The 26,970-nt window shown below is 37.2% G+C and overlaps 1 protein-coding gene across 1 annotated transcript in view; it reads right to left on the bottom strand.

Annotated features, from left to right (window-relative positions):
- Positions 1-26,970, bottom strand: part of LOC138324794 (multiple PDZ domain protein-like) — a 179,374-nt gene that overhangs the window by 16,842 nt on the left and 135,562 nt on the right. The window contains 11 exon segments of the mRNA XM_069269944.1: positions 142-258; positions 5,516-5,740; positions 6,166-6,249; positions 7,229-7,395; positions 7,887-8,022; positions 8,411-8,485; positions 9,103-9,201; positions 9,398-9,523; positions 10,325-10,394; positions 11,486-11,580; positions 13,138-13,334. Of these exon segments, the coding sequence (XP_069126045.1) occupies positions 142-258; positions 5,516-5,740; positions 6,166-6,249; positions 7,229-7,395; positions 7,887-8,022; positions 8,411-8,485; positions 9,103-9,201; positions 9,398-9,523; positions 10,325-10,394; positions 11,486-11,580; positions 13,138-13,334 (1,391 nt within the window).

Genomic DNA, 26,970 nt, shown 5'->3' with positions numbered 1-26,970 from the left:
TTAAAATAAAGATAAGGTGATTTACAGAGACTACCTATACGTTATCTATCTTTGAAGATTACTTATCTTACATATTAGAGTTTATAAAGGTGATAAACGAAAAGTTAAGACACAATTTGTGTTGGCCCTAGTTGTACTGACCTTGAGTACTGTGGCTGCGTACTCCTGGGTGGCATTCCTCATATCCTCACCATTCACAGCTAATATCTGGTCCCCTTGCATAAGTCTGCCGTCTGCTTCGGCCACTCCACCTTTTACCTACAGTCATATATAAGTAACAGTCAAACCTGTCTATAAAGACACCCAAACCTGTCTATAAAGACCACCCAAAGGACAAACATTGGTAATACTGCACAGTCAAACCTGTCTATAAAGACCACGCAAAGAACATACATTGGTAAAATACTGCACAGTCAAACCTGTCTATAAAGACCACGCAAAGAACATACATTGGTAATACTGCACAGTCAAACCTGTCTATAAAGACCACCCAAAGGACAAACATTGGTAATACTGCACAGTCAAACCTGTCTATAAAGACCACCCAAAGGACAAACATTGGTAATACTGCACAGTCAAACCTGTCTATAAAGACCACGCAAAGGACAAACATTGGTAATACTGCACAGTCAAACTTGTCTATAAAGACCACCCAAAGGACAAACATTGGTAATAATACAGTCAAACCTGTCTATAAAGACCACCCAAAGGACAAACATTGGTAATACTGCACAGTCAAACCTGTCTATAAAGACCACCCAAAGGACATACATTGGTAATACTGCACAGTCAAACCTGTCTATAAAGACCACCCAAAGGACATACATTGGTAATAATGACACAGTCAAACCTGTCTATAAAGACCACCCAAAGGACAAACATTGGTAATACTGCACAGTCAAACCTGTCTATAAAGACCACCCAAAGGACAAACATTGGTAATACTGCACAGTCAAACCTGTCTATAAAGACCACCCAAAGGACATACATTGGTAATATGACACAGTCAAACCTGTCTATAAAGACCACCCAAAGGACAAACATTGGTAATACTGCACAGTCAAACCTGTCTATAAAGACCACCCAAAGGACAAACATTGGTAATACTGCACAGTCAAACCTGTCTATAAAGACCACCCAAAGGACATACATTGGTAATATGACACAGCCAAACCTGTCTATAAAGACCACCCAAAGGACAAACATTGGTAATACTGCACAGTCAAACCTGTCTATAAAGACCACCCAAAGGATATACATTGGTAATACTGCACAGTCAAACCTGTCTATAAAGACCACCCAAAGGATATACATTGGTAATACTGCACAGTCAAACCTGTCAATAAAGACCACCCAAAGGACAAACATTGGTAATACTGCACAGTCAAACCTGTCAATAAAGACCACCCAAAGGACATACATTGGTAATACTGCACAGTCAAACCTGTCAATAAAGACCACCCAAAGGACATACATTTGTAATACTGCACAGTCAAACCTGTCTATAAAGACCACCCAAAGGACATACATTGGTAATACTGCACAGTCAAACCTGTCTATAAAGACCACCCAAAGGACATACATTGGTAATACTGCACAGTCAAACCTGTCTATAAAGACCACCCAAAGACACATACATTGGTAATACTGCACAGTCAAACCTGTCTATAAAGACCACCCAAAGGACATACATTGGTAATACTGCACAGTCAAACCTGTCTATAAAGACCACCCAAAGGACATACATTGGTAATACTGCACAGTCAAACCTGTCTATAAAGACCACCCAAAGGACATACATTGGTAATACTGCACAGTCAAACCTGTCTATAAAGACCACCCAAAGGACATACATTGGTAATACTGCACAGTCAAACCTGTCTATAAAGACCACCCAAAGGACATACATTGGTAATACTGCACAGTCAAACTTGTCTATAAAGACCACCCAAAGGACATACATTGGTAATAGACAGTCAAACTTGTCTATAAAGACCACCCAAAGGACATACATTGGTAATACAACAGTCAAACTTGTCTATAAAGACCACCCAAAGGACATACATTGGTAATACAACAGTCAAACCTGTCTATAAAGACCACCCAAAGGACAAACATTGGTAATACTACACAGTCAAACCTGTCTATAAAGACCACCCAAAGGACAAACATTGGTAATACTACACAGTCAAACCTGTCTATAAAGACCACCCAAGAAAGGACACCCAACATTGGTAATACTACACAGTCAAACCTGTCTATAAAGACCACCCAAAGGACATACATTGGTAATACTGCACAGTCAAACCTGTCTATAAAGACCACCCAAAGGACATACATTGGTAATACTGCACAGTCAAACCTGTCTATAAAGACCACCCAAAGGACATACATTGGTAATACTGCACAGTCAAACCTGTCTATAAAGACCACCCAAAGGACATACATTGGTAATACTGCACAGTCAAACCTGTCTATAAAGACCACCCAAAGGACATACATTGGTAATACTGCACAGTCAAACCTGTCTATAAAGACCACCCAAAGGACATACATTGGTAATACTGCACAGTCAAACCTGTCTATAAAGACCACCCAAAGGACAAACATTGGTAATACAGTGCACAGTAAACCTGTCTATAAAGACCACCCAAAGGACAAACATTGGTAATACTGCACAGTCAAACCTGTCTATAAAGACCACCCAAAGGACATACATTGGTAATAATACACAGACAAACCTGTCTATATAGACCACCCAAAGGACATACATTGGTAATAATACAGTCAAACCTGTCTATAAAGACCACCCAAAGGATATACATTGGTAATACTGCACAGTCAAACCTGTCTATAAAGACCACCCAAAGGACATACATTGGTAATAATACAGTCAAACCTGTCTATAAAGACCACCCAAAGGACAAACATTGGTAATACTGCACAGTCAAACCTGTCTATAAAGACCACGCAAAGAACATACATTGGTAATAATACAGTCAAACCTGTCTATAAAGACCACCCAACTGACATACATTGGTAATACTACACAGTCAAACCTGTCTATAAAGACCACCCAAAGGACAAACATTGGTAATACTGCACAGTCAAACTTGTCTATAAAGACCACCCAAAGAACATACATTGGTAATACTGCACAGTCAAACTTGTCTATAAAGACCACCCAAAGAACATACATTGGTAATACTGCACAGTCAAACTTGTCTATAAAGACCACCCAAAGGACAAACATTGGTAATACTGCACAGTCAAACTTGTCTATAAAGACCACCCAACGGACATACATTGGTAATAGTACACAGTCAAACCTGTCTATAAAGACCACGCAAAGAACATACATTGGTAATAATACAGTCAAACCTGTCTATAAAGACCACCCAAAGAACATACATTGGTAATAATACAGTCAAACCTGTCTATAAAGACCACCCAAAGGACATACATTGGTAATACTACAGTCAAACCTGTCTATAAAGACCACCCAAAGAACATACATTGGTAATAATACAGTCAAACCTGTCTATAAAGACCACCCAAAGGACATACATTGGTAATACTGCACAGTCAAACCTGTCTATAAAGACCACGCAAAGAACATACATTGGTAATACTGCACAGTCAAACCTGTCTATAAAGACCACCCAAAGAACATACATTGGTAATAATACAGTCAAACCTGTCTATAAAGACCACCCAAAGGACATACATTGGTAATATGACACAGTCAAACCTGTCTATAAAGACCACCCAAAGGACATACATTGGTAATACTGCACAGTCAAACCTGTCTATAAAGACCACGCAAAGGACAAACATTGGTAATAATACAGTCAAACCTGTCTATATAGACCACCCAAAGAACATACATTGGTAATACTGCACAGTCAAACCTGTCTATAAAGACCACCCAAAGAACATACATTGGTAATACTGCACAGTCAAACCTGTCAATAAAGACCACCCAAAGGACATACATTGGTAATACTGCACAGTCAAACCTGTCTATAAAGACCACCCAAAGGACATACATTGGTAATAATACAGTCAAACCTGTCTATAAAGACCACCCAAAGGACAAACATTGGTAATACTGCACAGTCAAACCTGTCTATAAAGACCACCCAAAGAACATACATTGGTAATACTGCACAGTCAAACTTGTCTATAAAGACCACCCAAAGGACATACATTGGTAATAATGCACAGTCAAACCTGTCTATAAAGACCACCCAAAGGACATACATTGGTAATAATGACACAGTCAAACCTGTCTATAAAGACCACCCAAAGGACATACATTGGTAATACTGCACAGTCAAACCTGTCTATAAAGACCACCCAAAGGACATACATTGGTAATACTGCACAGTCAAACCTGTCTATAAAGACCACCCAAAGGACATACATTGGTAATACTGCACAGTCAAACCTGTCTATAAAGACCACCCAAAGGACAAACATTGGTAATACTGCACAGTCAAACCTGTCTATAAAGACCACCCAAAGGACATACATTGGTAATACTGCACAGTCAAACCTGTCTATATAGACCACCCAAAGGACATACATTGGTAATAATACAGTCAAACCTGTCTATAAAGACCACCCAAAGGACAAACATTGGTAATACGACACAGCCAAACCTGTCTATAAAGACCACCCAACGGACAAACATTGGTAATACTGCACAGTCAAACCTGTCTATAAAGACCACCCAAAGGACATACATTGGTAATACTGCACAGTCAAACCTGTCTATAAAGACCACCCAAAGGACATACATTGGTAATACTGCACAGTCAAACCTGTCTATATAGACCACCCAAAGGACATACATTGGTAATACTGCACAGTCAAACCTGTCTATATAGACCACCCAAAGGACAAAACAAATGGTTTATACAGCCTCAAGTTTTTACACAATCAACAATTTATGTTATCAGCCACTAATTCCTCCCTAAAACTTCATAATGAACAGTTCCAGTCTTAGAATTGGAAGATCTCAATTGTGTCTTTAGGGAAGAGTTAAATATAGAAGATGTATATACATGTGTCTTTAGTGGAGAGTTAAATATAGAAGATGTATATACAAGTTTTTTTCAGTGGAAGAATGTCACATTAGATAAAAAAGATCAAATTTACAATAACAAAAACATCTGTCCGACATAAAATTAATATTCCTGTCTCCACATGAAATCTAACTTCGAGACGAAACACGACAGCTACGACAAAATGGGCCATGACACGATGGGATGGGACAGTCCGGCAGCTAGTGTGCGTACACGAAATACTAGCCCCAAATTCATGGCGATGGCTTATGTTGAGAGAAGACTCAATGGGTCAAATTCATAGCAAAATAAAGAACAAACCAGAGTATATTTGATTATTAAACTCATTCACCCTGAAAGTTTATAATGAACCATTCCAGTCTTTGTATTAGAAGAGTTCAAAGGTGTCTACAGGGGTGAATGAGTCAAATATACAATATACTTACAATGTCGGAGATGTAGACACCAACATCATTACGTTTGCCAACTATACTAAGTCCAAGCCCTCGTCCAGGCTTTTTCATAAGTTCTACAGCAAATATATTGTATATATCTTCCTCCTTTACTTGGTTGTCGTCGCGGAACACGGAAATTTTCACGGTTGCCGGAGTTTGGCGTAGCACCTGGATTGCATAATCATGGGTAGCCTCCCTTAGGTCTTCCCCATTAACCTGTACGAAACAAAAAATATGTTACAGCCGAGATATCAAAAATACTTGTCTAACCTGACAACTTGTTCTTTTTCTTGACAACCAAATAGATTCCCTTTCTTATCTAGACATGTCAAATCAATTTTTGAAGAAGTCCTTGATATAAGATTTATAATCTGGACCTATCAAATAGATCCCTACAAACAATCAACTCTATAAGACTTCAGTTTGATATAAGACTTCAGTTTGATAATCATGTATGACCAATTTCTTTCTTTATCGAAATACCTGCATTTTTTATTTCCAGGTCAAAACTAAAGCTATGACTTGAATAATGACATCACATTTACTACATATACAAGAAATAGAATAAAAAGTCAATTTTAATGTAAGAATTGAAATATATGCGTATGACTGACATTTGGTATAAGTGTTTATAGACTTACATCTAGAACCTGGTCTCCAGCCCACAATCGACCATCACGGGCTGCAGCACCATCCTCATAAACCTCATGGATAATAATCGCACCCTGGGAAAAAAATAAACAAGTTTGTAAGAAAACAAAACTTCTTCATAACAGCAAGTGAAAGGTAAAACAAAACAAGAGCTGTTGGAGAACAGCAAAGCTCGCCTATTCAGAAGAATTAAACATGGAAATATGACAAATTAACAGACTCAAAAACCCCCTAAAGGGCCCCAAATTGGTTGTATTATCACGTTCAGCATCCATACACACTAGGAAAATAAAATCATAAACATTTATGATGACTTAAGCTTAAACAATAGACAAAATAGAAACTTGCTCAAAAACTTTAACATGGAAATATGACAAATTAACAGACTCAAAAACCCCCTAAAGGGCCCCAAATTGGTTGTATTATCACGTTCAGCATCCATACACACTAGGAAAATAAAATCATAAACATTTATGATGACTTAAGCTTAAACAATAGACAAAATAGAAACTTGCTCAAAAACTTTAACATGGAAATATGACAAATTAACAGACTCAAAAAACCCCTAAAGGGCCCCAAATTGGTTGTATTATCACGTTCAGCATCCATACACATTAGAAAAATAAAATCATAAACATTTATGACGACTTAAGCTTAAACAATTGACGAAATAGAAACTTGCTCAAAAACTTTAACATGGAAATATGACAAATTAACAGACTCAAAAAACCTCTAAAGGGCCCCAAATTGGTTGTATTATCACGTTCAGCATCCATACACATTAGGAAAATAAAATCATAAACATTTATGATGACTTAAGCTTAAACAATTGACGAAACAAAAACTTGCTCAAAAACTTTAACGTGAAATGGGACGTCAACGCTGACGCCGACGCCGAGGTGACAACATTAGCTCCCCCTATTCTTTAAATAGGCGAGCTAATGATTACTTAAATAAAAAGCTCTAATTTTGTTGTTTGTTGTTGAATCTCACTAGGAGAAAGTCAGCCCAACCATTATACTGAGTCCTATATCTCGCTGTATAGATACTTACTAGTAGAGTGTCAGCCCCGCCCACTATACTGAGCCCTAGACCAGTGCGGCCCTTCTCTATTTCTATCGTCGTCTCTTTTCCTGGAATGATTGGACACGTAAAGGGGTCGTGTGGTGCAGAATCTTGCTGACTGGGAGAATTTGGGGCAGGATCTGTCGAAGACTCCCCTGAAACATAAAAATACAGGTTTTGAACACAAAAACCAAATATTTCCCTTCTTTCATGGTTAATCCACTTCAGGATTGTTATGATTAGCAGTCAATGCATGTAATAGGTAAACATTTGAAACACACATGGGTTATATTGTAGACCTCCACGGAGTGTTACTTGCCACCTGACAGACAGTGTTGTGTTGTAGACCTACCTGGGGCATTATTTGCCACCTGAAAGACAGCTTTGTGTTGTAGACCTACCTGGGGCATTATTTGCCACCTGAAAGACAGCGTTGTGTTGTAGACCTACCTGGGACGTTATTTGCCACCTGAAAGACAGCGTTGTGTTGTAGACCTACCTGGGGCGTTATTTGCCACCTGAAAGACAGTGTTGTGTTGTAGACCTACCTGGGGCATTATTTGCCACCTGAAAGACAGCGTTGTGTTGTAGACCTACCTGGGGCATTATTTGCCACCTGAAAGACAGCGTTGTGTTGTAGACCTACCTGGGGCATTATTTGCCACCTGAAAGACAGCGTTGTGTTGTAGACCCTGGCCACTGGAAACCTTTTCGTTGCTCTCCCCACACTTGCGTACTTTTAACCTCACCGTGCCTTGACTATTGCGTAAAATTTCTATTGCCTGAAATGAAATCAGAATGACGTGAGAATCACAGCACTTCATGACCCTATGTTATATTTTTTTTAAATATAAATACAACAACATTCTCATTTACTGAACAGGACTCATCGCATCTTTAAAATGAGAACTTTATATGCCGTACTATACTGTAAAGGGACCAATTTCAGGTGCAATTAAATTTGACATATCAGTATTTTATGGGTGACTATTAAAACTTGCAAATATTATTTACCACAATTTTTTTTCAGCACCGGTTGAGTAGAACTGTATTTGTCTAAATTAAACTTCAATTTTTGTGAAATATTATTAGCCCTGGAAAAACAAAATTGAAAGGCAAGGTATTTTGAATTGAGGTCATAATGTTGATCATATTTGTTGCTAGACTTACTTTATCATAATGTACACCGGTCAGAGGTCTGTCCCCAACCTCTAGAATCTGGTCACTCACACTTAACTGACCATCCTTCGGAAAGAAAAATAAAAAATAAAACATTGATATTTTGGTACTGTACAGCATTGGTCAGCTAGGGTAGAGATCTGGCAGTGGTACTTGGTTTCAATGTTTCCTATATGCACAGTAATTTGTATTTTTCAGTGAGGTAATTGTGGGTCTTATTATTTTAACTTCCTATTAACAGCCAGGGTCATGTAAGTATGTGCCAGGTTTGTTGGAGGAGGAAAGCTGAAGCTGAAGCTGAAAAATCACCGACCAGCGGAAGGTAAGAAACGGTCAAGCCAGTAAACATGCTTGTCTCAGTATCATCTGATTGGGTAATCATAAATTCAATAATTTCATTGAGCGACATACTTCTCATGCACTGTTCAGTGAGGCAGTTAGGTAGTTACCATATTACCGCTGACATAGCTCTGCCTATTCAGTTAGGTAGCCAGCAGCTACTACATCAGGAGAGCCTTAACCTTAAAGATAGGCTGTTCACAGGCTGGATGACACTTAGTCAACCTTCAATGTCATATTGTCTGGATCATTTGTATGTGTGCATTTATTTACCTACCTACCTTGATGCTATATGAACACCCAGCATACCCCACCTTTCAACACTCGGATTTCTGTTAAATTACCTGAGCTGCCACACCTCCGGGAGTTATACTTCGGACATAGATACCCTGCCTTCCATCTCTGTTATCTTCTACTATGGCAAATCCTAGACCTGAAGATCCCTGTCAATGAATAAAAAAAAACATGTTTAAGCTTGCAAAAATTTCTCATAAAAAGAAACCCAATATATTTCTATCTTAATTTTAGTTTTGTCCAATACAAAAATTAAAGCTGCAAAAGCCTTTCATGTCTTACAGAAGATCAAAGACAAAACTAAACACTTGTTAATTAGACTACGGTTGCATTTAAAACACATACCTTTTGGAGATTGAAAACCTGGAAAATATCTTGTGGACTTAGATTACTTCCCCCTGTTTCTATGGAAGGGTCAGGGGTCGTTGCAATAGTTGCAGGTTGGGAATGACTTGGATTGGAAAATATATCCTGAAAATCAATGATAATATGATGAACTTTCTGAACCAGCAAACAATTTAAAGATGCTCCACCGCTGACAAATGGTATTTTTTCACTATCAAAAACAGGAGCAGATGATTTCATATTTTTCTTCAGTTACAAAAGTTACTTACTTTACACCATTATCACCATTGAAAAGTTTGAGCTTCTAATTTTACTTTAAGTTAAAAATATAAAAAATAATTAATTGCATCCCAAAAAAAATCTGTGGCACTATATCCTATATCGAACGAAATACAGATTGCGCATGCACCAAAGGCAAAATAAATTATCTTATATTATTTTTTGTGTTAATTAGACATATATTTACAAGATTAAACACCAATCATTGTTCTAATGATGAATGCCATTTTTGCTCTGTCGGCGATGGAGCATCTTTAATGTAGTATGATTATCATCAAAATTCAGAAAGTAAATATGTAGGTTAAACAGCCTATACTTGGAATAACATCTGATTTTCTATAGATATTCAATCAATAGAGTTTGTCATATACTTTTACAGTTTATAAAATAATTCCTTATATGATCTTTTGGTTTTTCTCAATATCACTATAACACTCAATATCTGGGATGACCTTTGACCTATATTTTATTTTAAAAAATGACCTTTGAATTATATTTTAATTGAAAGATTGACATTTGGCCTATATATTACTTTAAAGATTGACTTTTGACCTTATTTTACTTGAAAGAATGTCAATTGACCTATGTTTAACTTTAAAGATTGACCTTTGACCTATATATTACTGTAAAGAATGACCTTTGACCTACCTCTGAGGACACAGCTGCTGCAGTGGGTTTCAGTGGCTTGACTGCCATGTGTTCCAAGTTTTCTTGTCTCCTTGGAAACAGAAGAGAAAAAGTTTCAATAAAGCAAATTAAACAATAAAGTTTGTTTAGATATACATACCCTCTCTCCAAGAAAAAATAATTTAGGATAATTTACAGGAATTGTTTAGAATATAAACCGTAACCATGTGTTGATCAATAAATATTAAGTAGTTTTGAGAAGTAGTATTATGATTTTTTAAGTGGAATTGCAGTAGAAACTTAGACAAACTGTAAAACCTGCCTAATAGGGACCACCTCTGTATAAAGACCACCTCTGTATAAAGACCATCTGTTTAATGACATCCTAATAGCCAATATCAACAGAATTTAACCTGTGTATAAGGACCACTTGGCTAAAACGACCATTTCTCTTTACCCCTAGGGTGGACTATACACAAAGACATTTCCCTGTAAATCAAACTTGAACTAAAATTGATGAAAACCATTATCATACAGCTAGTACTTTTACTCCTATCAGAACAATACCAAGAAAATGTTCTACGGAGAGGTTAGATCAGATAAAGAGTGGGATCTGAGAGCCTTGTACCACTCCCTGTCTGAGGCTGATATGTATAAACATAGATCTCCTGATTCCCTGACCAGAACCACTGACCATTACACACTACAGATACTGACCACACACACAGCGGTCAGTGTAAACTATAAACATTCTGTAAAATTTTATATATATAATGAGGTCAATGCGCCTAGTAAGTATAAATCTTTTGTCTTTTATCATAATAGGTTTGTATTAGTCTAATTTTTTAAGAAAAAAAAAAATTCATGGCTGCAATATCACCCATCATGATGTTCTCCCTGTTTATGCATTAACTCACTTTTGATCAATCTACTGATGTTGCATCTCCTCTTTGAAGTTAGATATCTAATAATGTTAAATGCCAGATAAAACCTCAGTAAGTTGAACTTCATTCACACAAACTTAAAGATCTGAAAGATCTTGTCTAATTTTAAGAGTTTTGTTGACTTCACCTAGACTTTTTATGACACATATATTGTTTTCAAGTACTTGAGTACAAAAGAGTATGCAAGATACCAAGGTTCATTGTATATTTTCTCAGACAACCCTGGCCAGCGTCTTACCTGACAAGAACAATCTTGACCACAGCTGCGGTCAAACCTTTGATGATGGCCGAAGCATTGAGGTGACTCCTACCATAAAGGACCTGACCATTCACCTGAAAAAATACGAAACATCAACAAAATTTAAACTTCGTCCATCATGGAGAATTCAGTCAGGACTAAAAGAATTGATGGTCTTTTAGCCCATATCCTTTATCCTCTTTGTACTGTCTTGGCTTTGAATGCATGCTGTATTGTGGCTCATACTCAGCATACGAGTGGGCAACACTAGGAGTGTCACAGATGAAATAAAGTGAATTACAAAGGGGAGATAACTCTTGATGTTACTATAAAAATGTGTGTGGGAATGGAGGGGACAAGGAAGTGACTTTATTTGTCATAATACGATCTTGGAAGTTATTGCCTAAACAACAAGGACATAGTCATTCAGATCCCCCGCAAATGGAGATATCAAAGCTGAAGTAAGTTTGATTGTGGAGACTTATGTGTATGAAAAAAACCAGGAAAAAGGAAGTTGAGCTAAAGAAAGATGGAGTATAATTCAAGTAGAGCGGGGCTGCAATTGTTGAATCAGGTATACAGCCTTGACATTTATATTAGACTATATACACAAAGATGGGTGGAGTTTTGCAAAGTAACATTTACCATTTACCATGATATTTTCAGCAATGTTTCCATGGTAACGGAAAAAGTGCAAAAAATGAAAACCTAAAAATAGCAAAAGGTACTACTAGACCATAAGAACAATGTGTCTATGAAGTTTCATGGAAATATCTCTGCTGGTTTTAGAGTTGTGCTCCGGAAACGATTCTTACACAAAAATCTGCCATTTTCAGCAATGTTTCCATGGTTACAGAAAAAAGTACAAAAAGTGAAAACCTTAAAATAGCAAAAGGCACTACTAGACCATAAGACCAATGTGTCTATGAAGTTTCGTGGAAATATCTCTTCTGGTTTTAGAGTTATGCTCCGGAAACGAACCTGGTACAAAAAATATGATATTTTCAGCAATGTTTCCATGGTTACGGAAAAAAAGCAAAAAATGAAAACCTAAAAATAGCAAAAGGCACTACTAGACCATAAGACCAATGTGTGTATGAAGTTTCGTGGAAATATCTCTACTGGTTTTAGAGTTATGCTCCGGAAACCATTCGTACGGACGGACAGACGGACGGACGGACGGACGACGGGACGGACGGACGGACGGACCCATTTGTATATCCCCCGCCAACTTCGTTGGGCGGGGGATAATAAATTACAGTAAAAAACACACTTATTTGACCTTTAACCTCAAGGTCAAGGTCACACAGACATAACGATAGCTATCCACATAACAGGCAAAAGAAGTATCCTCCATGCTTCATCACCATCATCAGTTCAGATGGTTCTAGGACTAAAACAAGGAACTATCAAAAAACTATCACTCTATTATCCTCCTTTATGTTGAGGGGAGATAATTCATATATGCATGGTCTTTGCATGGTCACTTGATCACAAATTGATACTCAATCATACACAGTTCAAATTGATAACCTCATTTTCTAATTCCTTTAATCATATTTATTTTGCAAGTTTTGATTAGGTCTTTAGTATTTTATTCCCTATTAGTGTTAGAAGCTATATAGTCGCTCCAACTTCGTTTTTACATATACCTCCAGTAGTTCATCGCCAATGTGTATGCGGCCATCGCGCCATGCAACACTCTCGGGTTGTATGCCAGCCACAAATACGCTCATCGTGTTGCGATCTTTGTTGCCAGCCAAACTGATACCAAGGCCATTCCCGCTCTTTTTTAAGTCCACCAGGTGTAGGGCCCCAGTCAGGTCACCATAGCGGCGTTGTATCCGTTCTGAAATTACACAAAGTTTACAAAATGATTAAAATCATGATGCTTCTTCTTCAAACCAAGTTCAAAATCTTTCGAAAGAAATGTCTATAAAAGTTGCTGTCTGCTTGAAACAGTAGGTATGAGAGACATTGGTAGTGCCTAATTTCACCCACTCCCCTCCCCTATTTCATGATGAGCTAGGACATTTACTCATTCACCCCTAAAAATTCATAATGAACTGTTCCAGTCTTTGAATTAGCAGAGTTCAAAGGTGCCTCTAGGGGTGATTGTCTTATATTGGTTTACAAAATTGTTGACTAGGACAAAAAATTCATTGAACATTGCTTATCTGGTATAATAGATTCTACTTATTCCAGTAAATATGAAGTGGGTCATGGACTCACTGGATGCAATTCATGGCCAAAGAATTTTCATTTTTAAGATTAATTTATCAAGGACAGCCAAGGATGAAAACTGGATAAACTAGTTACAGACAATCTAACACAGATGCTGTTTCCACATTAACGTAAAAATTGGAACATTTAATAGCGAAATATCTTTTGAAATAAATTGAGCATGCAAACATAAAGCCAAGATATTTATGAAAACAACCAGAATACAACAGATGTGAGTATTAATCCTTCCATGGTATAAAAGGTTGTCTCGACCATCATCACTAATGTGATTTCTAGTGTATACTGACAGTCAACAATTCCTTTGGTATATTGCTTTGGGCTCAAATGTCGAGAAAACGTTCTCCTTAATTTGTTGTAATTAAGAATGGAATTCCACATTTCCATGATTATCCAATTGAAAGTCAAGTTACAAGCAAGTTACTCAGATGTAGTTTGCAATTTCACTTCTTACAGAAATGAGAAAAAAAAAATTAAATGTAGGAAAAATTGCTTGCAAAAAGGTACATGGTCCACAGGACGTAACATTGGCCAAATTTGGGTACATTTTGACTTAATTTAAAGGATTTTTATTGTCAAATAACTTGAACTGGCAGATTGCCTGTCAGTCATATAGTGATAAAATCACTTTGAGTACAGGTATATTGTATGTAATATTGTGTGGTATTTATTTTGTTAGAAATGTCATTCCATCATTGATAATGTTTACTTAAAGCTCTATAACCTACCAATCATTTACAAAACTTCCAACATGTCATAATGGTCAAGGGCAACAACTCTCCTAAATATTCTTAATCTTGTCTTTGCATGAACCCTACATCATGTTATTTAAGCCATGAGAGTGTGACTCCAATGAACCCTATAAGAATTATAATCATATGCAGGGTTCCCACTATTTTTTGGACCAGAATTCAAGGCTTTTTCAAGGTTTTTTTTCAAGGACAATAACTGAAATTCAAGTCATATTTTCACACTTTCAGATACCTTTCTTAAGTTGTATGCTTTTTTTTTTAAGAGTAAATGCAATTTGAATGATGCTGACTGGATCCTATTCCAACATAAAACTATATTCATTATGAAAGAAAACAATAAATAAACTATATATTAACAATGGTATGTTTGTGTAGCTTCCTCCATTGCCTCTCATTGGTGATAGGACACAGTTTAATATATTAAAGCAAGTAATACAATTCAAGGCTTTATCAAGGTATTTCAACTCCTTTTCCTTGTTTCTCAAGGTTTTCCCTATCCTGATTTTTTATTTCAATTTTCCTCACTTTTTCCAGTTTTCAAGGTTGCGTTGGAACCCTATATAATATGCCTGTATATAACAAAACAGCTAGATGGACAGACGGTGTTCTTCATAACAATCCATTCAACTTGAGGTTCATTTATAAAATGGTGAACAGGCAAATAGACACAGGCCTAGACGGTTGACAGAAACAAGACTATGATACAGCGACTATCGGAGCTACAGAGCTTGTTAAAGCTCGTGTCTATACATCCATATGGACCGATCAATGACGGATTCACAGTCAACCACGGCCAGACTACATGGATGACCAAGTTGACCACACCTCAAGGACACTGGTGTCCAAGCTCTGACCTACCAGTATCCTAGCTATATAATTGTATTAATGGTGTTCCCTAATTTAGTCTGATTTAGGGAGGCCATTTGACCTAGTGTATCTGGCCGATTCCGAGTCTTCCTGCACTGCCAATGATCCTGCTAATTGACAGCGGTTCCTGGAACTACTACACTGTCCCTAAGCTATCAGGAAACCTTACTAGAGATAGTTTGTACAGGATGTGAGAATGCATAGAGCTTCCAATCTGCATTCTTAAAGCTAGCTGATTTAATTATCCCACTAACCTAGACAGCTGGCATATTGACAAATTACCCACGAAATAGTAAAAGTCATTAGTATTATATATAAACCTACATACAGGACAGTTAGTTCATCTATTTAGCATACATCGTAGGGGCCGCGGTGGCCGAGTGGTTAAGATGTACCGACATATAACCACATGCCCTCCACCTCTGGGTCGCGAGTTCGAATCCTATGTGGGGCTGTTGTCAGGTACTGACCGCTGGTCGGTGGTTTTTCTCCGGGTACTCCGGCTTTCCTCCACCAACAAACCTGACACGTCCTTAAATGACCCTAGCTGTTAATAGGACGTTAAACTTATCAAATCAAATCAAAAGCATACATCGTCCCCTACTAGCTACTTGTCCAGTATGGCTGACCATTGTCCAATGGAGAGGTGATTGACCAGTGTCCACTAAAGTGGTGACAGAAGGGAGGTGGCATTTTACTAAAAATCATTTGAACCAAAAAAATTATGGCCCCCCTCTTAACTTTGTTGGTGGTGGTATAAAAAATCTAAAAACTTTGCAATGTTTATGAAAATTTGAAAGACGTTTTTTGAATTTTGTAAGGCATGAAACAGGGGAACAAATATTACCCATATTTAATAAAATGAGGATCGAACAAAGGATCTGAAAGTGACAAGATGGTTTTTTTCATTAGTTTAATGTCCTATTAAATCCATGGTCATGTAAGGACATGCCAGGTTTGTTGGCGGAGGAAAGCCGGAGTACCTGGAGAAAAACCACAGACCAGAGGTCAGTACTGGCAACTGCCCCACATGGGATTCAAACTCATGACACAAAGGTGTAGGGTTTGTGGTAATATGTCGAGACATCTTAATCATACAGCCACCACGGCCCCTATGATTATGGGTAATATTTTACCCCTATTTTCTCAGGTTTCGAATATCTACAAATTAATGTCCCTCTGAAGTAATGATTTCAAGCAAGTATTCCATTCATTCCATACTTAACCATATATATGACCCGTATACCTTAATTATTTTATTAATTAATTCTAATACATGATTAATTATCTGGTTTATTGCTATCAACAATCAAGTGGAAGTTGTGCCAAACATCTTCTAAACACCACTGGCTCCTCTGTACAACACATGGAGATGAGAAATAGATTTGATTGCCCCAGAAATATTGATTTCACCAGAAGTCATGTCCAACCACTGCTAGCCTCAACACACTATAGGTTGTAAATATACCCAGTGTAGGCTGTCACGTTCAGTCTACACACAAAAATTTAAAACCAGGATCACATATATATTTGTACTTTTATAATGCTTGATTTATGTTGATGATACTTATATATTATGTATTTATCATGTGTACTACAACCCAACGTATTTTGCGAAGACTTAATCTTTTGACCCCTTTTCAATTGTGATTCATTCCCAAATTTAGAGTCATGTGGTTTTAATGTACCTCTGCTGAGAAAATTTTCAAGATCACAATTAATTTTTCTAAGGTTTTTCATTTTAATCATTGGAGATATACACAATTTTTTATTACACACATTCTACAGTATTTTTGAAAAGAATATTTCAAAATGAACACTTTAGTATATTCTTTCCATAAAATTTGCCAGTTTAAGAGAATAAACGTACCTGTATAAAGTATATATACAAACTAATACTTCTCTCTATTTACAGGTATATACAAGAGGGAGCTTATTACATAAGTCCACAACATAAGTGTTTAGATAATTTTTGTTTTTTGTTTTTGTTTTTGTTTTTTTTTATAATTTTCAATTATTGTTAGATTTTGTTGTTGTTGACATTTTTCAATTAATTTTAGATTTTTTTTCTTTTTTTTTTTTAATATTTTTCAAATATTGTTGGATTTTGTTCTCCCTTTTTATATTTTGTTCTCCCTTTTTATATTCTTTTATATTTTTAATATTTCTATACTATATGTTGTTAGTTTTAACTAAAACAGACAGTAATGGCAGTATCATACTCATCACAGAATAATTTTGATATATTTTATCCATAAGGATTCACCTCCATATTTTAATTTAGATGTTCTGGTTTAAAAGAAATGTGGTAAATATGATCCATTACAGATATCCAGATAATGCGCTACCACAAGAAAGAGGGTATATATATATGAATTATGGAATTATTTAATTATCTAAACAGTTATATCAGTTGTGATGGCAACAAGCTCTTATCCAGAAACAATAAACCTCATGGGGAGTGTTTGAGATTTCCTGACAATGCCATCCATCATTTATTATCACCATGATTTCAATCCCAAACAAAAATGTATTCCATGTGGGCTTAGCCCAATCTGCTTTCTACATTTTATACACACATGGGAAATATTGGAGATGATTTTGTTTTGGGTGCTAGACCTAGATAATTAATCTGTCTATCAATCACTGACAAAGTTTTATTACTGGCTCAACTAATTAGTTAGGGTGAAAAAGTTTGCATCGCATTCATATCCCAACATCAATACCGAAACTAAGGGGAGGTAACTATTGATATCAGTATTAATGCTTAACATAAGGGGAGATAACTTTACTTTATCATCAAAGCATAAAAGGGAGATGTTTATGATCACATTAGCATCCAAGCTATAAATAAGGAGAGGAAACATGTACCAATGCAAAACACAAGGGGAGGTAATTTTACTACATCAGCATCAGTGTCAAAATATAAGGGGAGGTAACTTTACTTCATCAGTGTTATATATGCATCAGTGTTAAAATATAAGGGGAGGTAACTTTACAACATCAGCATCAGTGTCAAAATATAAGGGGAGGTAACTTTACAACATCAGTGTCAAAATATAAGGGGAAGTAATTTTACATCAGCATCAGTGTCAAAATATAAGGGGAGGTAACTTTACTACATCAGCATAAGTGTCAAAATATAAGGGGAAGTAACTTTACTACATCAGCATCAGTGTCAAAATATAAGGGGAGGTAACTTTACTACATCAGCATCAGTGTACAAATATAAGGGGAGGTAACTTTACTACATCAGCATCAGTGTAAAAATAAAAGGGAGGTAACTTAACATCAGCATCAGTGTAAAAATAAAAGGGAGGTAACTTTACTTCATCAGCACCTATGTCAAAATATAAGGGGAGGCAACTTCATTACATCAGCACCATAAATAATACACAAAAGGGCAGGAAACTCTGTATATACATGTCCTGAATCAAAACTAAAGATGTGAAGTTACAGAGAAGAAAGCTTGGTTTTTCAGTTCCCATGTGAACTTAATAAACTGTTAGATAAACTTAATCTACAGCTGTTTTCAATCATTTTTACATGTATCATGTTCCAACAGATACAACACTATACACACATAGTATAGTAAACTCCATGTATCATCACGTCAGAGAAACACCATAAATATTGTTACATCTACATTGCTGAAACTCAAGGCTGATGAGAAATTGATAAATTTTACAGTAAAACTTTAATCAAATTATTGATCAACTGTCAACCAAATGTGTTCCAAATTTCCCCTCATTCCTTTAAGCAAATAAACACCAATAGATTACTAGGATGCTGGGAGGGAAAGGAAGCTTTCAATACACAAATTAACCCCTACCCATCCCCTGTGCTCATAAATCTCATTTACAGCTAGGGTATGAAAAACAATTATATGTGTGTAAGCTACACAGAAAGGAAATCAAAGATTGGTATCATTTTATCCTCTCACAGAGCTTACAGCTTACACACTTTCATTACAGATTCAGGCCTGCAGATGAATTTACAAGCCCTTGATTATGACGGCCACAAATGAACTTAGTGTGCATGACACAAGGATTGCCTTCTTATTCCAGAACATCACACAAAAAGAATCCTCACAATGCAATGTCACAGAGCGAATAACAAGTATATTAACAACATTAGACACCATCTGTTTCAAGCACAGAATGATAAACGCTGACATCAAACGGACTCTCAACACTAACTTATAGTCCAAGCAGCTTACTAAATACATAAGCCTGTTTGTGACTGGTCAAAATTACTGTCAAACCTGCATTTAGAGACCACTTGTCTATTACTTCAGTCAAACCTGTCTAAGATACCACCTGTCTATAACTACAGTCAAACCTGTCTTAGAGACCACCTGTCTATAACTACAGTCAAACCTGCCTTAGAGACCACCTGTCTATAACTACAGTCAAACCTGTCTTAGAGACCACCTGTCTATAACTACAGTCAAACCTGCCTTAGAGACCACCTGTCTATAACTACAGTCAAATCTGTCTTAGAGACCACCTGTCTATAACTACAGTCAACCCTGCCTTAGAGACCACCTGTCTATAACTACAGTCAAACCTGTCTTAGAGACCACCTGTCTATAACTACAGTCAAACCTGTCTTAGAGACCACCTGTCTATAACTACAGTCAAACCTGTCTTAGAGACCACCTGTCTATAACTACAGTCAACCCTGCCTTAGAAACCACCTGTTTATAACAACAGCCAAACCTGTCTTAGAGACCACCTGTCTATAACTACAGTCAAACCTGTCTTAGAGACCACCTGTCTATAACTATAGTCAAACCTGTCTTAGAGACCACCTGTCTATAACTACAGACAAACCTGTCTTAGAGACCACCTGTCTATAACAACAGCCAAACCTGCCTTAGAGACCACCTGTCTATAACTACAGTCAAACCTGTCTTAGAGACCACCTGTCTATAACTACAGTCAAACCTGTCTTAGAGACCACCTGTCTATAACTACAGTCAAACCTGCCTTAGAAACCACCTTTCTATAACTATAGACAAACCTGTCTTAGAGACCACCTGTCTATAACTAGTCAAACCTGCCTTAGAGACCACCTGTCTATAACTACAGTCAAACCTGTCTTAGAGACCACCTGTCTATAACTAGTCAAACCTGCCTCAGAGCCCACCTGTCTATAACTACAATCAAACCTGTTTTAGTGACCACCTGTCTATAACTAGTCAAACTGCCTTAGAGACCACCTGTCTATAACTACAGTCAAACCTACCTTAGTGACCACCTGTCTATAACTTCAGTCAAACCTGCCTTAGAGACCACCTGTCTATAACTAGTCAAACTGCCTTAGAGACCATATGTCTATAACTACATGCAGCCAAACCTGCCTAAAAGACCACTCGCCCTATAGACTACTATTTTGCAGAAGAATGAATGAGTCCTAAGTGGGCTAAATAAATAAAACACACTGGTTTATTTATGTACATTGTTTTATCATAAAAATGAAGTGCATTGTATCTATATTTACCAACAACTAGTGTAAAACAGAAGCCACTGTCTGAGGTATATGTACAGATGAAGGTGGTGAGTGTATCTGTAGGTATAACACACTGATAAATCTTGTGAGATATCTAACTGATAATGTGCATTGTTAGGAAAAATGCTACAAGAAGAAATCACAAACTTTTTCCCTCATGAATTCAGAAAATTTCAACTTAATCATTATCTTTGTTACATATAACAAATGTATGACGTCCTTCCTGACCTTAGTCCTTCCTGACTTTACCTTCAGGCTTTATTGTTTATACTACTGGTAGCAAACATTAACCCTGAAAATACATAATGAACTCTGCCAGTCTTTGGATTAGAAGAGTCCAAATGTGTTGCCAGGGATGATTGAGCAAAGTATCTGATTTAAATGTGCACATTTTTTTTTAAATGTTCATGTATTAGCAAACCTAGTATATTAACCACCTGACATAAAATTATCAAACATGTCTTAGAGGGACCACACTGCTGGATTAGTCAACTGCATATAGGAAACCGGTCCTAAAATAACAGCCAAAACCTTGCTCTATAACTACCTGTCTATAACTTACTCAAGTGCCTTGAGAGACAACTGTCTAATAGGTACAAAATATTTTCAATTTTAAAACACCTGTCGCTAGAGACCACCTGTCTCAAAACTACAGTCAAACATGCCTTAGAAACCACCTGTCTATATACCTATATCAAAAACCTGTTCTTAGAGACCACCCTGTCCTATAGGAAGTAGTCAAACCTGCCTTAGTGACAACCTGTCTATAACTACAAGGTCAAACCTCTTCTTAGAAGACAACCTGTCTATAACTAGTCAAACCTGCCTCAGAAGCCCACCTGTCTGTAACTACAATCAACCTGTTTAGTGTACCCACATTGTCTTAACTACATCAAAACTGCCTTACGAGACACACACTGTCTATAACTACAGTCAAACCTGATCTTATGTGACCACCCTGTCTATAAACTTCAAGTCAATTTTGCCATTAGAGACCACCTGTACTAATACTAGACAAACTGCCTTATATAGACTAAGCATGATGTCTATAACTTACATGCAGCCAAAACCTCTGCCTAAAAGACCACTTGACCCTATAGACTACCTATTTTGCAGAGAAGAATGAATGAGTCCCCTAAGTGGGCTAAATAAATAAAACACACTGGTTTATTGATGTACATTGTTTTTATTATAAATAATGAAGTGCATTGTATCTATATTTACCAACAACATTAGTGTAAAACAGAAGCCACTGTCTGAGGTATAAGTACAGCATGAAGTCGGTAGACCGAGTGTATTAGTAGTACATAACACACTTGATAAATCATTGTGAGATTATCTAACTGATAATGTGCATTCGTTAGGAAAAAATGCTAGCAAGAAGAAATCACAAACTTTTCCCTCATGATATTCAGTAAAATTTCAACTTAATCAGTTATCTTTTGATACATATAACAAATGGTATGGGACGTCCTTTCCTGACCTTAGTCCCTTTTTTTTTCCAGAGTGACTTTACTTCCGGCTTTATTGTTTAATACTACTGGTCAGCAAACATTAACCCTGAAAAATACATAATGAAAACTCTGCCAGTCTTTGGATTAGAAGAGTCCAAATGTGTTGCCCTTGGGATGTATTGAGCCTAGTCTGATTTTAAATGTGCACAATTTTTTTTTAAGTATGTTCAGGTATTAGCAGCCAACCATTACAAATTGTCATATTGATCATTCAATAACAGCTAGATTAATTGATGGAAATTCTGTGTAGTACTCTTGATGGCTACAGTGTGATGATATTTTGAAGGCCCATTCTACTACAGAACAGACAAGACCATTGTCTCAGCTATCAATGAACCACAACCATCAGGGTTTAAGGTTTAAAGCTATTCCACAAGATGTTGCTCTGTCACAATTAACAAGGACAAAAAATATCAAAGAAATTCATTTCTCTGGATTATCAGTATTAATAATCACTTCTTACATCTTATACAATCAGAATACACTTTTTGTTTACCTCCCACCAATGTGGCCAAATAGTCAGTGTTTTAAAACACTCAGACGCTAGGAATTGGTTTCACACCTAGAGGTTTAGAATCTGTTAGCTAATGTGATATTTATGTGCCTTGGGTGGTCTTTATAGACAGGTTTGACTGACCCTTGGGTGGTCTTTATAGACAGGTTTGACAGACCCTTGGGTGGTCTTTATAGACAGGTTTGACTGTCCCTTGGGGGATCTTTATAGACAGGTTGACTGACCCTTGGGTGGTCTTTATAGACAGGTTTGACTGACCCTTGGGTGGTCTTTATAGACAGGTTTGACTGACCCTTGGGTGGTCTTTATAGACAGGTTTGACTGACCCTTGGGTGGTCTTTATAGACAGGTTTGACTGACCCTTGGGTGGTCTTTATAGACAGGTTTGACTGACCCTTGGGTGGTCTTTATAGACAGGTTTGACTGACCCTTGGGTGGTCTTTATAGACAGGTTTGACTGACCCTTGGGTGGTCTTTATAGACAGGTTTGACTGACCCTTGGGTGGTCTTTATAGACAGGTTTGACTGACCCTTGGGTGGTCTTTATAGACAGATTTGACTGTCCCTTGTGTGGTCTTCATATACAGGTTTGACTGACCCTTGGGTGGTCTTTATAGACAGGTTGACTGACCCTTGGGTGGTCTTTATAGACAGGTTTGACAGACCCTTGGGTGGTCTTTATAGACAGGTTTGACTGTCCCTTGGGGGATCTTTATAGACAGGTTGACTGACCCTTGGGTGGTCTTTATAGACAGGTTTGACTGACCCTTGGGTGGTCTTTATAGACAGGTTTGACTGTCCCTTGGGGGATCTTTATAGACAGGTTGACTGACCCTTGGGTGGTCTTTATAGACAGGTTTGACTGACCCTTGGGTGGTCTTTATAGACAGGTTGACTGACCCTTGGGTGGTCTTTATAGACAGGTTTGACTGACCCTTGGGTGGTCTTTATAGACAGGTTTGACTGACCCTTGGGTGGTCTTTATAGACAGGTTTGACTGTCCTTGGGTGGTCTTTATAGACAGGTTTGACTGACCCTTGGGTGGTCTTTATAGACAGGTTTGACTGACCCTTGGGTGGTCTTTATAGACAGGTTGACTGACCCTTGGGTGGTCTTTATAGACAGGTTTGACAGACCCTTGGGTGGTCTTTATAGACAGGTTTGACTGACCCTTGGGTGGTCTTTATAGACAGGTTTGACAGACCCTTGGGTGGTCTTTATAGACAGGTTTGACTGTCCCTTGGGGGATCTTTATAGACAGGTTTGACTGACCCTTGGGTGGTCTTTATAGACAGGTTTGACTGTCCCTTGGGGGATCTTTATAGACAGGTTTGACTGACCCTTGGGTGGTCTTTATAGACAGGTTTGACTGTCCCTTGGGGATCTTTATAGACAGGTTTGACTGACCCTTGGGTGGTCTTTATAGACAGGTTTGACTGACCCTTGGGTGGTCTTTATAGACAGGTTTGACTGACCCTTGGGTGGTCTTTATAGACAGGTTTGACTGACCCTTGGGTGGTCTTTATAGACAGGTTTGACTACATGATGTCTACAGTGTATATTTGAGCACATATTGTCATAAAAGTATGTGGATAAATAGTATCTACATTACAAATAACGTAGTCACCCCAGTAAGTGTAGCCACAAAAAAATAAGAAATAAGAAAAAAAATAACTGCAGTTCAGAAATATAAAAACCAGTGCTTTCTTATTTGATTTTCTTTTGCACATTAATTAATGGATTAATTTGAGCAAAAGTTTTCTGAAAGGATTTTCCAAATTTGATCCCATTTCGTGGTTCTCATTTTTTTTCTTCAATTATTTGAGTATGCTGGGCGCCTATTGAACCGAATTCAGTATGTTTCATCCAACAGCAAATTGCTAGAATTTTTAAATAAAATAAAAATGATGAAGTATGGTTTACATAGTGATCGATGACACTATCAATAATTTTACTGAATATAAAACAAATATTGGATAATTAGGTAAGTAAATAAAAATAGCACTGTCTGATGATCCCATCAAAGAGTTTAATGGTGACAAAATATAAATGTTACCTAACATGTGACACAATGGTGTCTCTATATCTGTTGTTCTGATTATCCCCTGCATCATTGACTTTCACACACCTAACCTCTATACCACACATGTTTTTATCCTGAAAATTCACCACTAAATCCTTGTGCCTCATGCTAAGGCATGCTCAAAGTTGACAAAATATCACCACTGTCTGGTCGTGGATTTTCCCATCAATGCACAGTAAATGTACGGTATGGATCGATCCCAGCAGTTTCTTAGTAAAACTCAAGTACCTTTTAAAAAATCCTGAAGCATGGTTATACTTTATAGTGGCATAAACGTCCTGGTAAAACTGTTTAATTGTTAAAATCTGTGCCACAGATGAAATATCTTTCAGAATTTAATTTCGTTCGGTACATTGTTCTGTATATAAACATACTGTGGCACAGTGTCATGATGCAGTAGCTGGTGGCTTGTTGTGTCACAGTAGCTGAGTGGCCAAGGTGTTTCCTACTTTAGGTACTGACCATTAGGTTGGTGGTTTTTCTCCAGGTACTCACTCCTCTGGGTAGTGAGTGCAAAATTACCATTGGGTAGTTTCCAGAAATACTGATTATAGGACAGGGTTTTTCTCTGGGAACTCTGACTTTCTGCCACATCCTAAACCTGGCTTATCCTAAAGTGACCTTACATGCTGTTAATAGGACATAAAGCGAAATAAACCATAAATACAGGACGAGCAGTCCAATTTCTCAAAAAGCGCAACCCTTCATCAGCAGAGAGTGTCAAGCACTACACTTGGACTCTTCACCCCAGGCGTCATCGCCTTATTAAGCTATTACGGTATTCATGTTTTTCGGTAATTCACAGAAGTTAATCAATATCTAATAGTACTTCACCACCGTTTGAATTCACCAGGAGAACCTTTATATAATGTAAATATTCTCATCCTTAAAACACGGAAATCGATGTTACCAATTTAGTCTAGCTAATAAAAGATGTTTCAATAGTCTGACTGTACTACTGTGAAACACTAAAAGTCCAATACTATACTCACTCTCCTGCCATTACTGGCACTAGCTAGGCTATATGGGCTAGTATTTGTTCATAGTTATAAACTTCCTAAATGTGTGGTGGCTAGTCAATAATTATGCAATAAACCAAATCCCTATTAGATTTCTTTGGATCATATTTGCTAGCCTGGATTTTATTTCAGAGAAAATGTATTTTAGGACCCTGGCATTAAATTGCCATATTAAATGTAAGGACAAATTTTTGAGCATGAACTTCTGCCAAACTGTGAATGATTGATTGAAATTGAGAAGTCAAAAACGGTTAAGCCAGATATTATAATTTTTGTGTTTTTGTTATTTAAGATATGACAGACTCCATAGGAAAATTGGTGTGAAGTTCAAATTATTATAGCAAATATATGGATGTCTAAACCATACACCAATGTCTAACAAATGTAGGGTTCATACATTGCCTGGCATATATGCTGGGAAATATGTGTATGCACAAAACCTTTTTGAATTACCTTGACATATTTAATTTTGCTCTACCATATGAAAGAGTACTAGTAATTTCACTTATCTCCAGAACTTACTCATATATCCCCAGATCTTACTCATAGAATATTTTCAAAATATGCCAAGGAATTTTTTTGTCTTGGCATGTTGTCAATGAAGTGTCAAAGAGTGTCAGGGTCTTTAGGAACAATCAGTGTTATGTTAACTCACTCACCCCTCAAGACACATTTAGACTCTTCTAAATCAAAGACTGGACCAGTCCATTATGAAATTTCAGGGGTGAATATGTCCAATGTAACACTGACAGTAATCTAAATAATCCAACTGTAGCAGAATTGAACTAGGTCATTTATCAGTGACGGTAGCTCAGTCTGTAGAGAATGTGGCTTGTGTTCTGAGGCTCCAGGTTCAAGCCCTGGACTGGTTGTTTGCTATATTTCCCCAATTCACCTGATACAGAATTGATGTCCAACTTAAATACACAGGGTAAACGTGGTTGAGTATATATATTAGTGTCTCATTTGTCTTTTAGGGTG

The sequence above is a fragment of the Argopecten irradians genome, chromosome 6, assembly GCF_041381155.1.
Source record: "Argopecten irradians isolate NY chromosome 6, Ai_NY, whole genome shotgun sequence".
In the NCBI taxonomy this organism is placed as follows: Eukaryota; Metazoa; Mollusca; class Bivalvia; order Pectinida; family Pectinidae; genus Argopecten; species Argopecten irradians.
The sequence above is the reverse complement of the archived record's forward strand: the minus strand, read 5'-3'. Positions and strand labels throughout refer to the sequence as shown.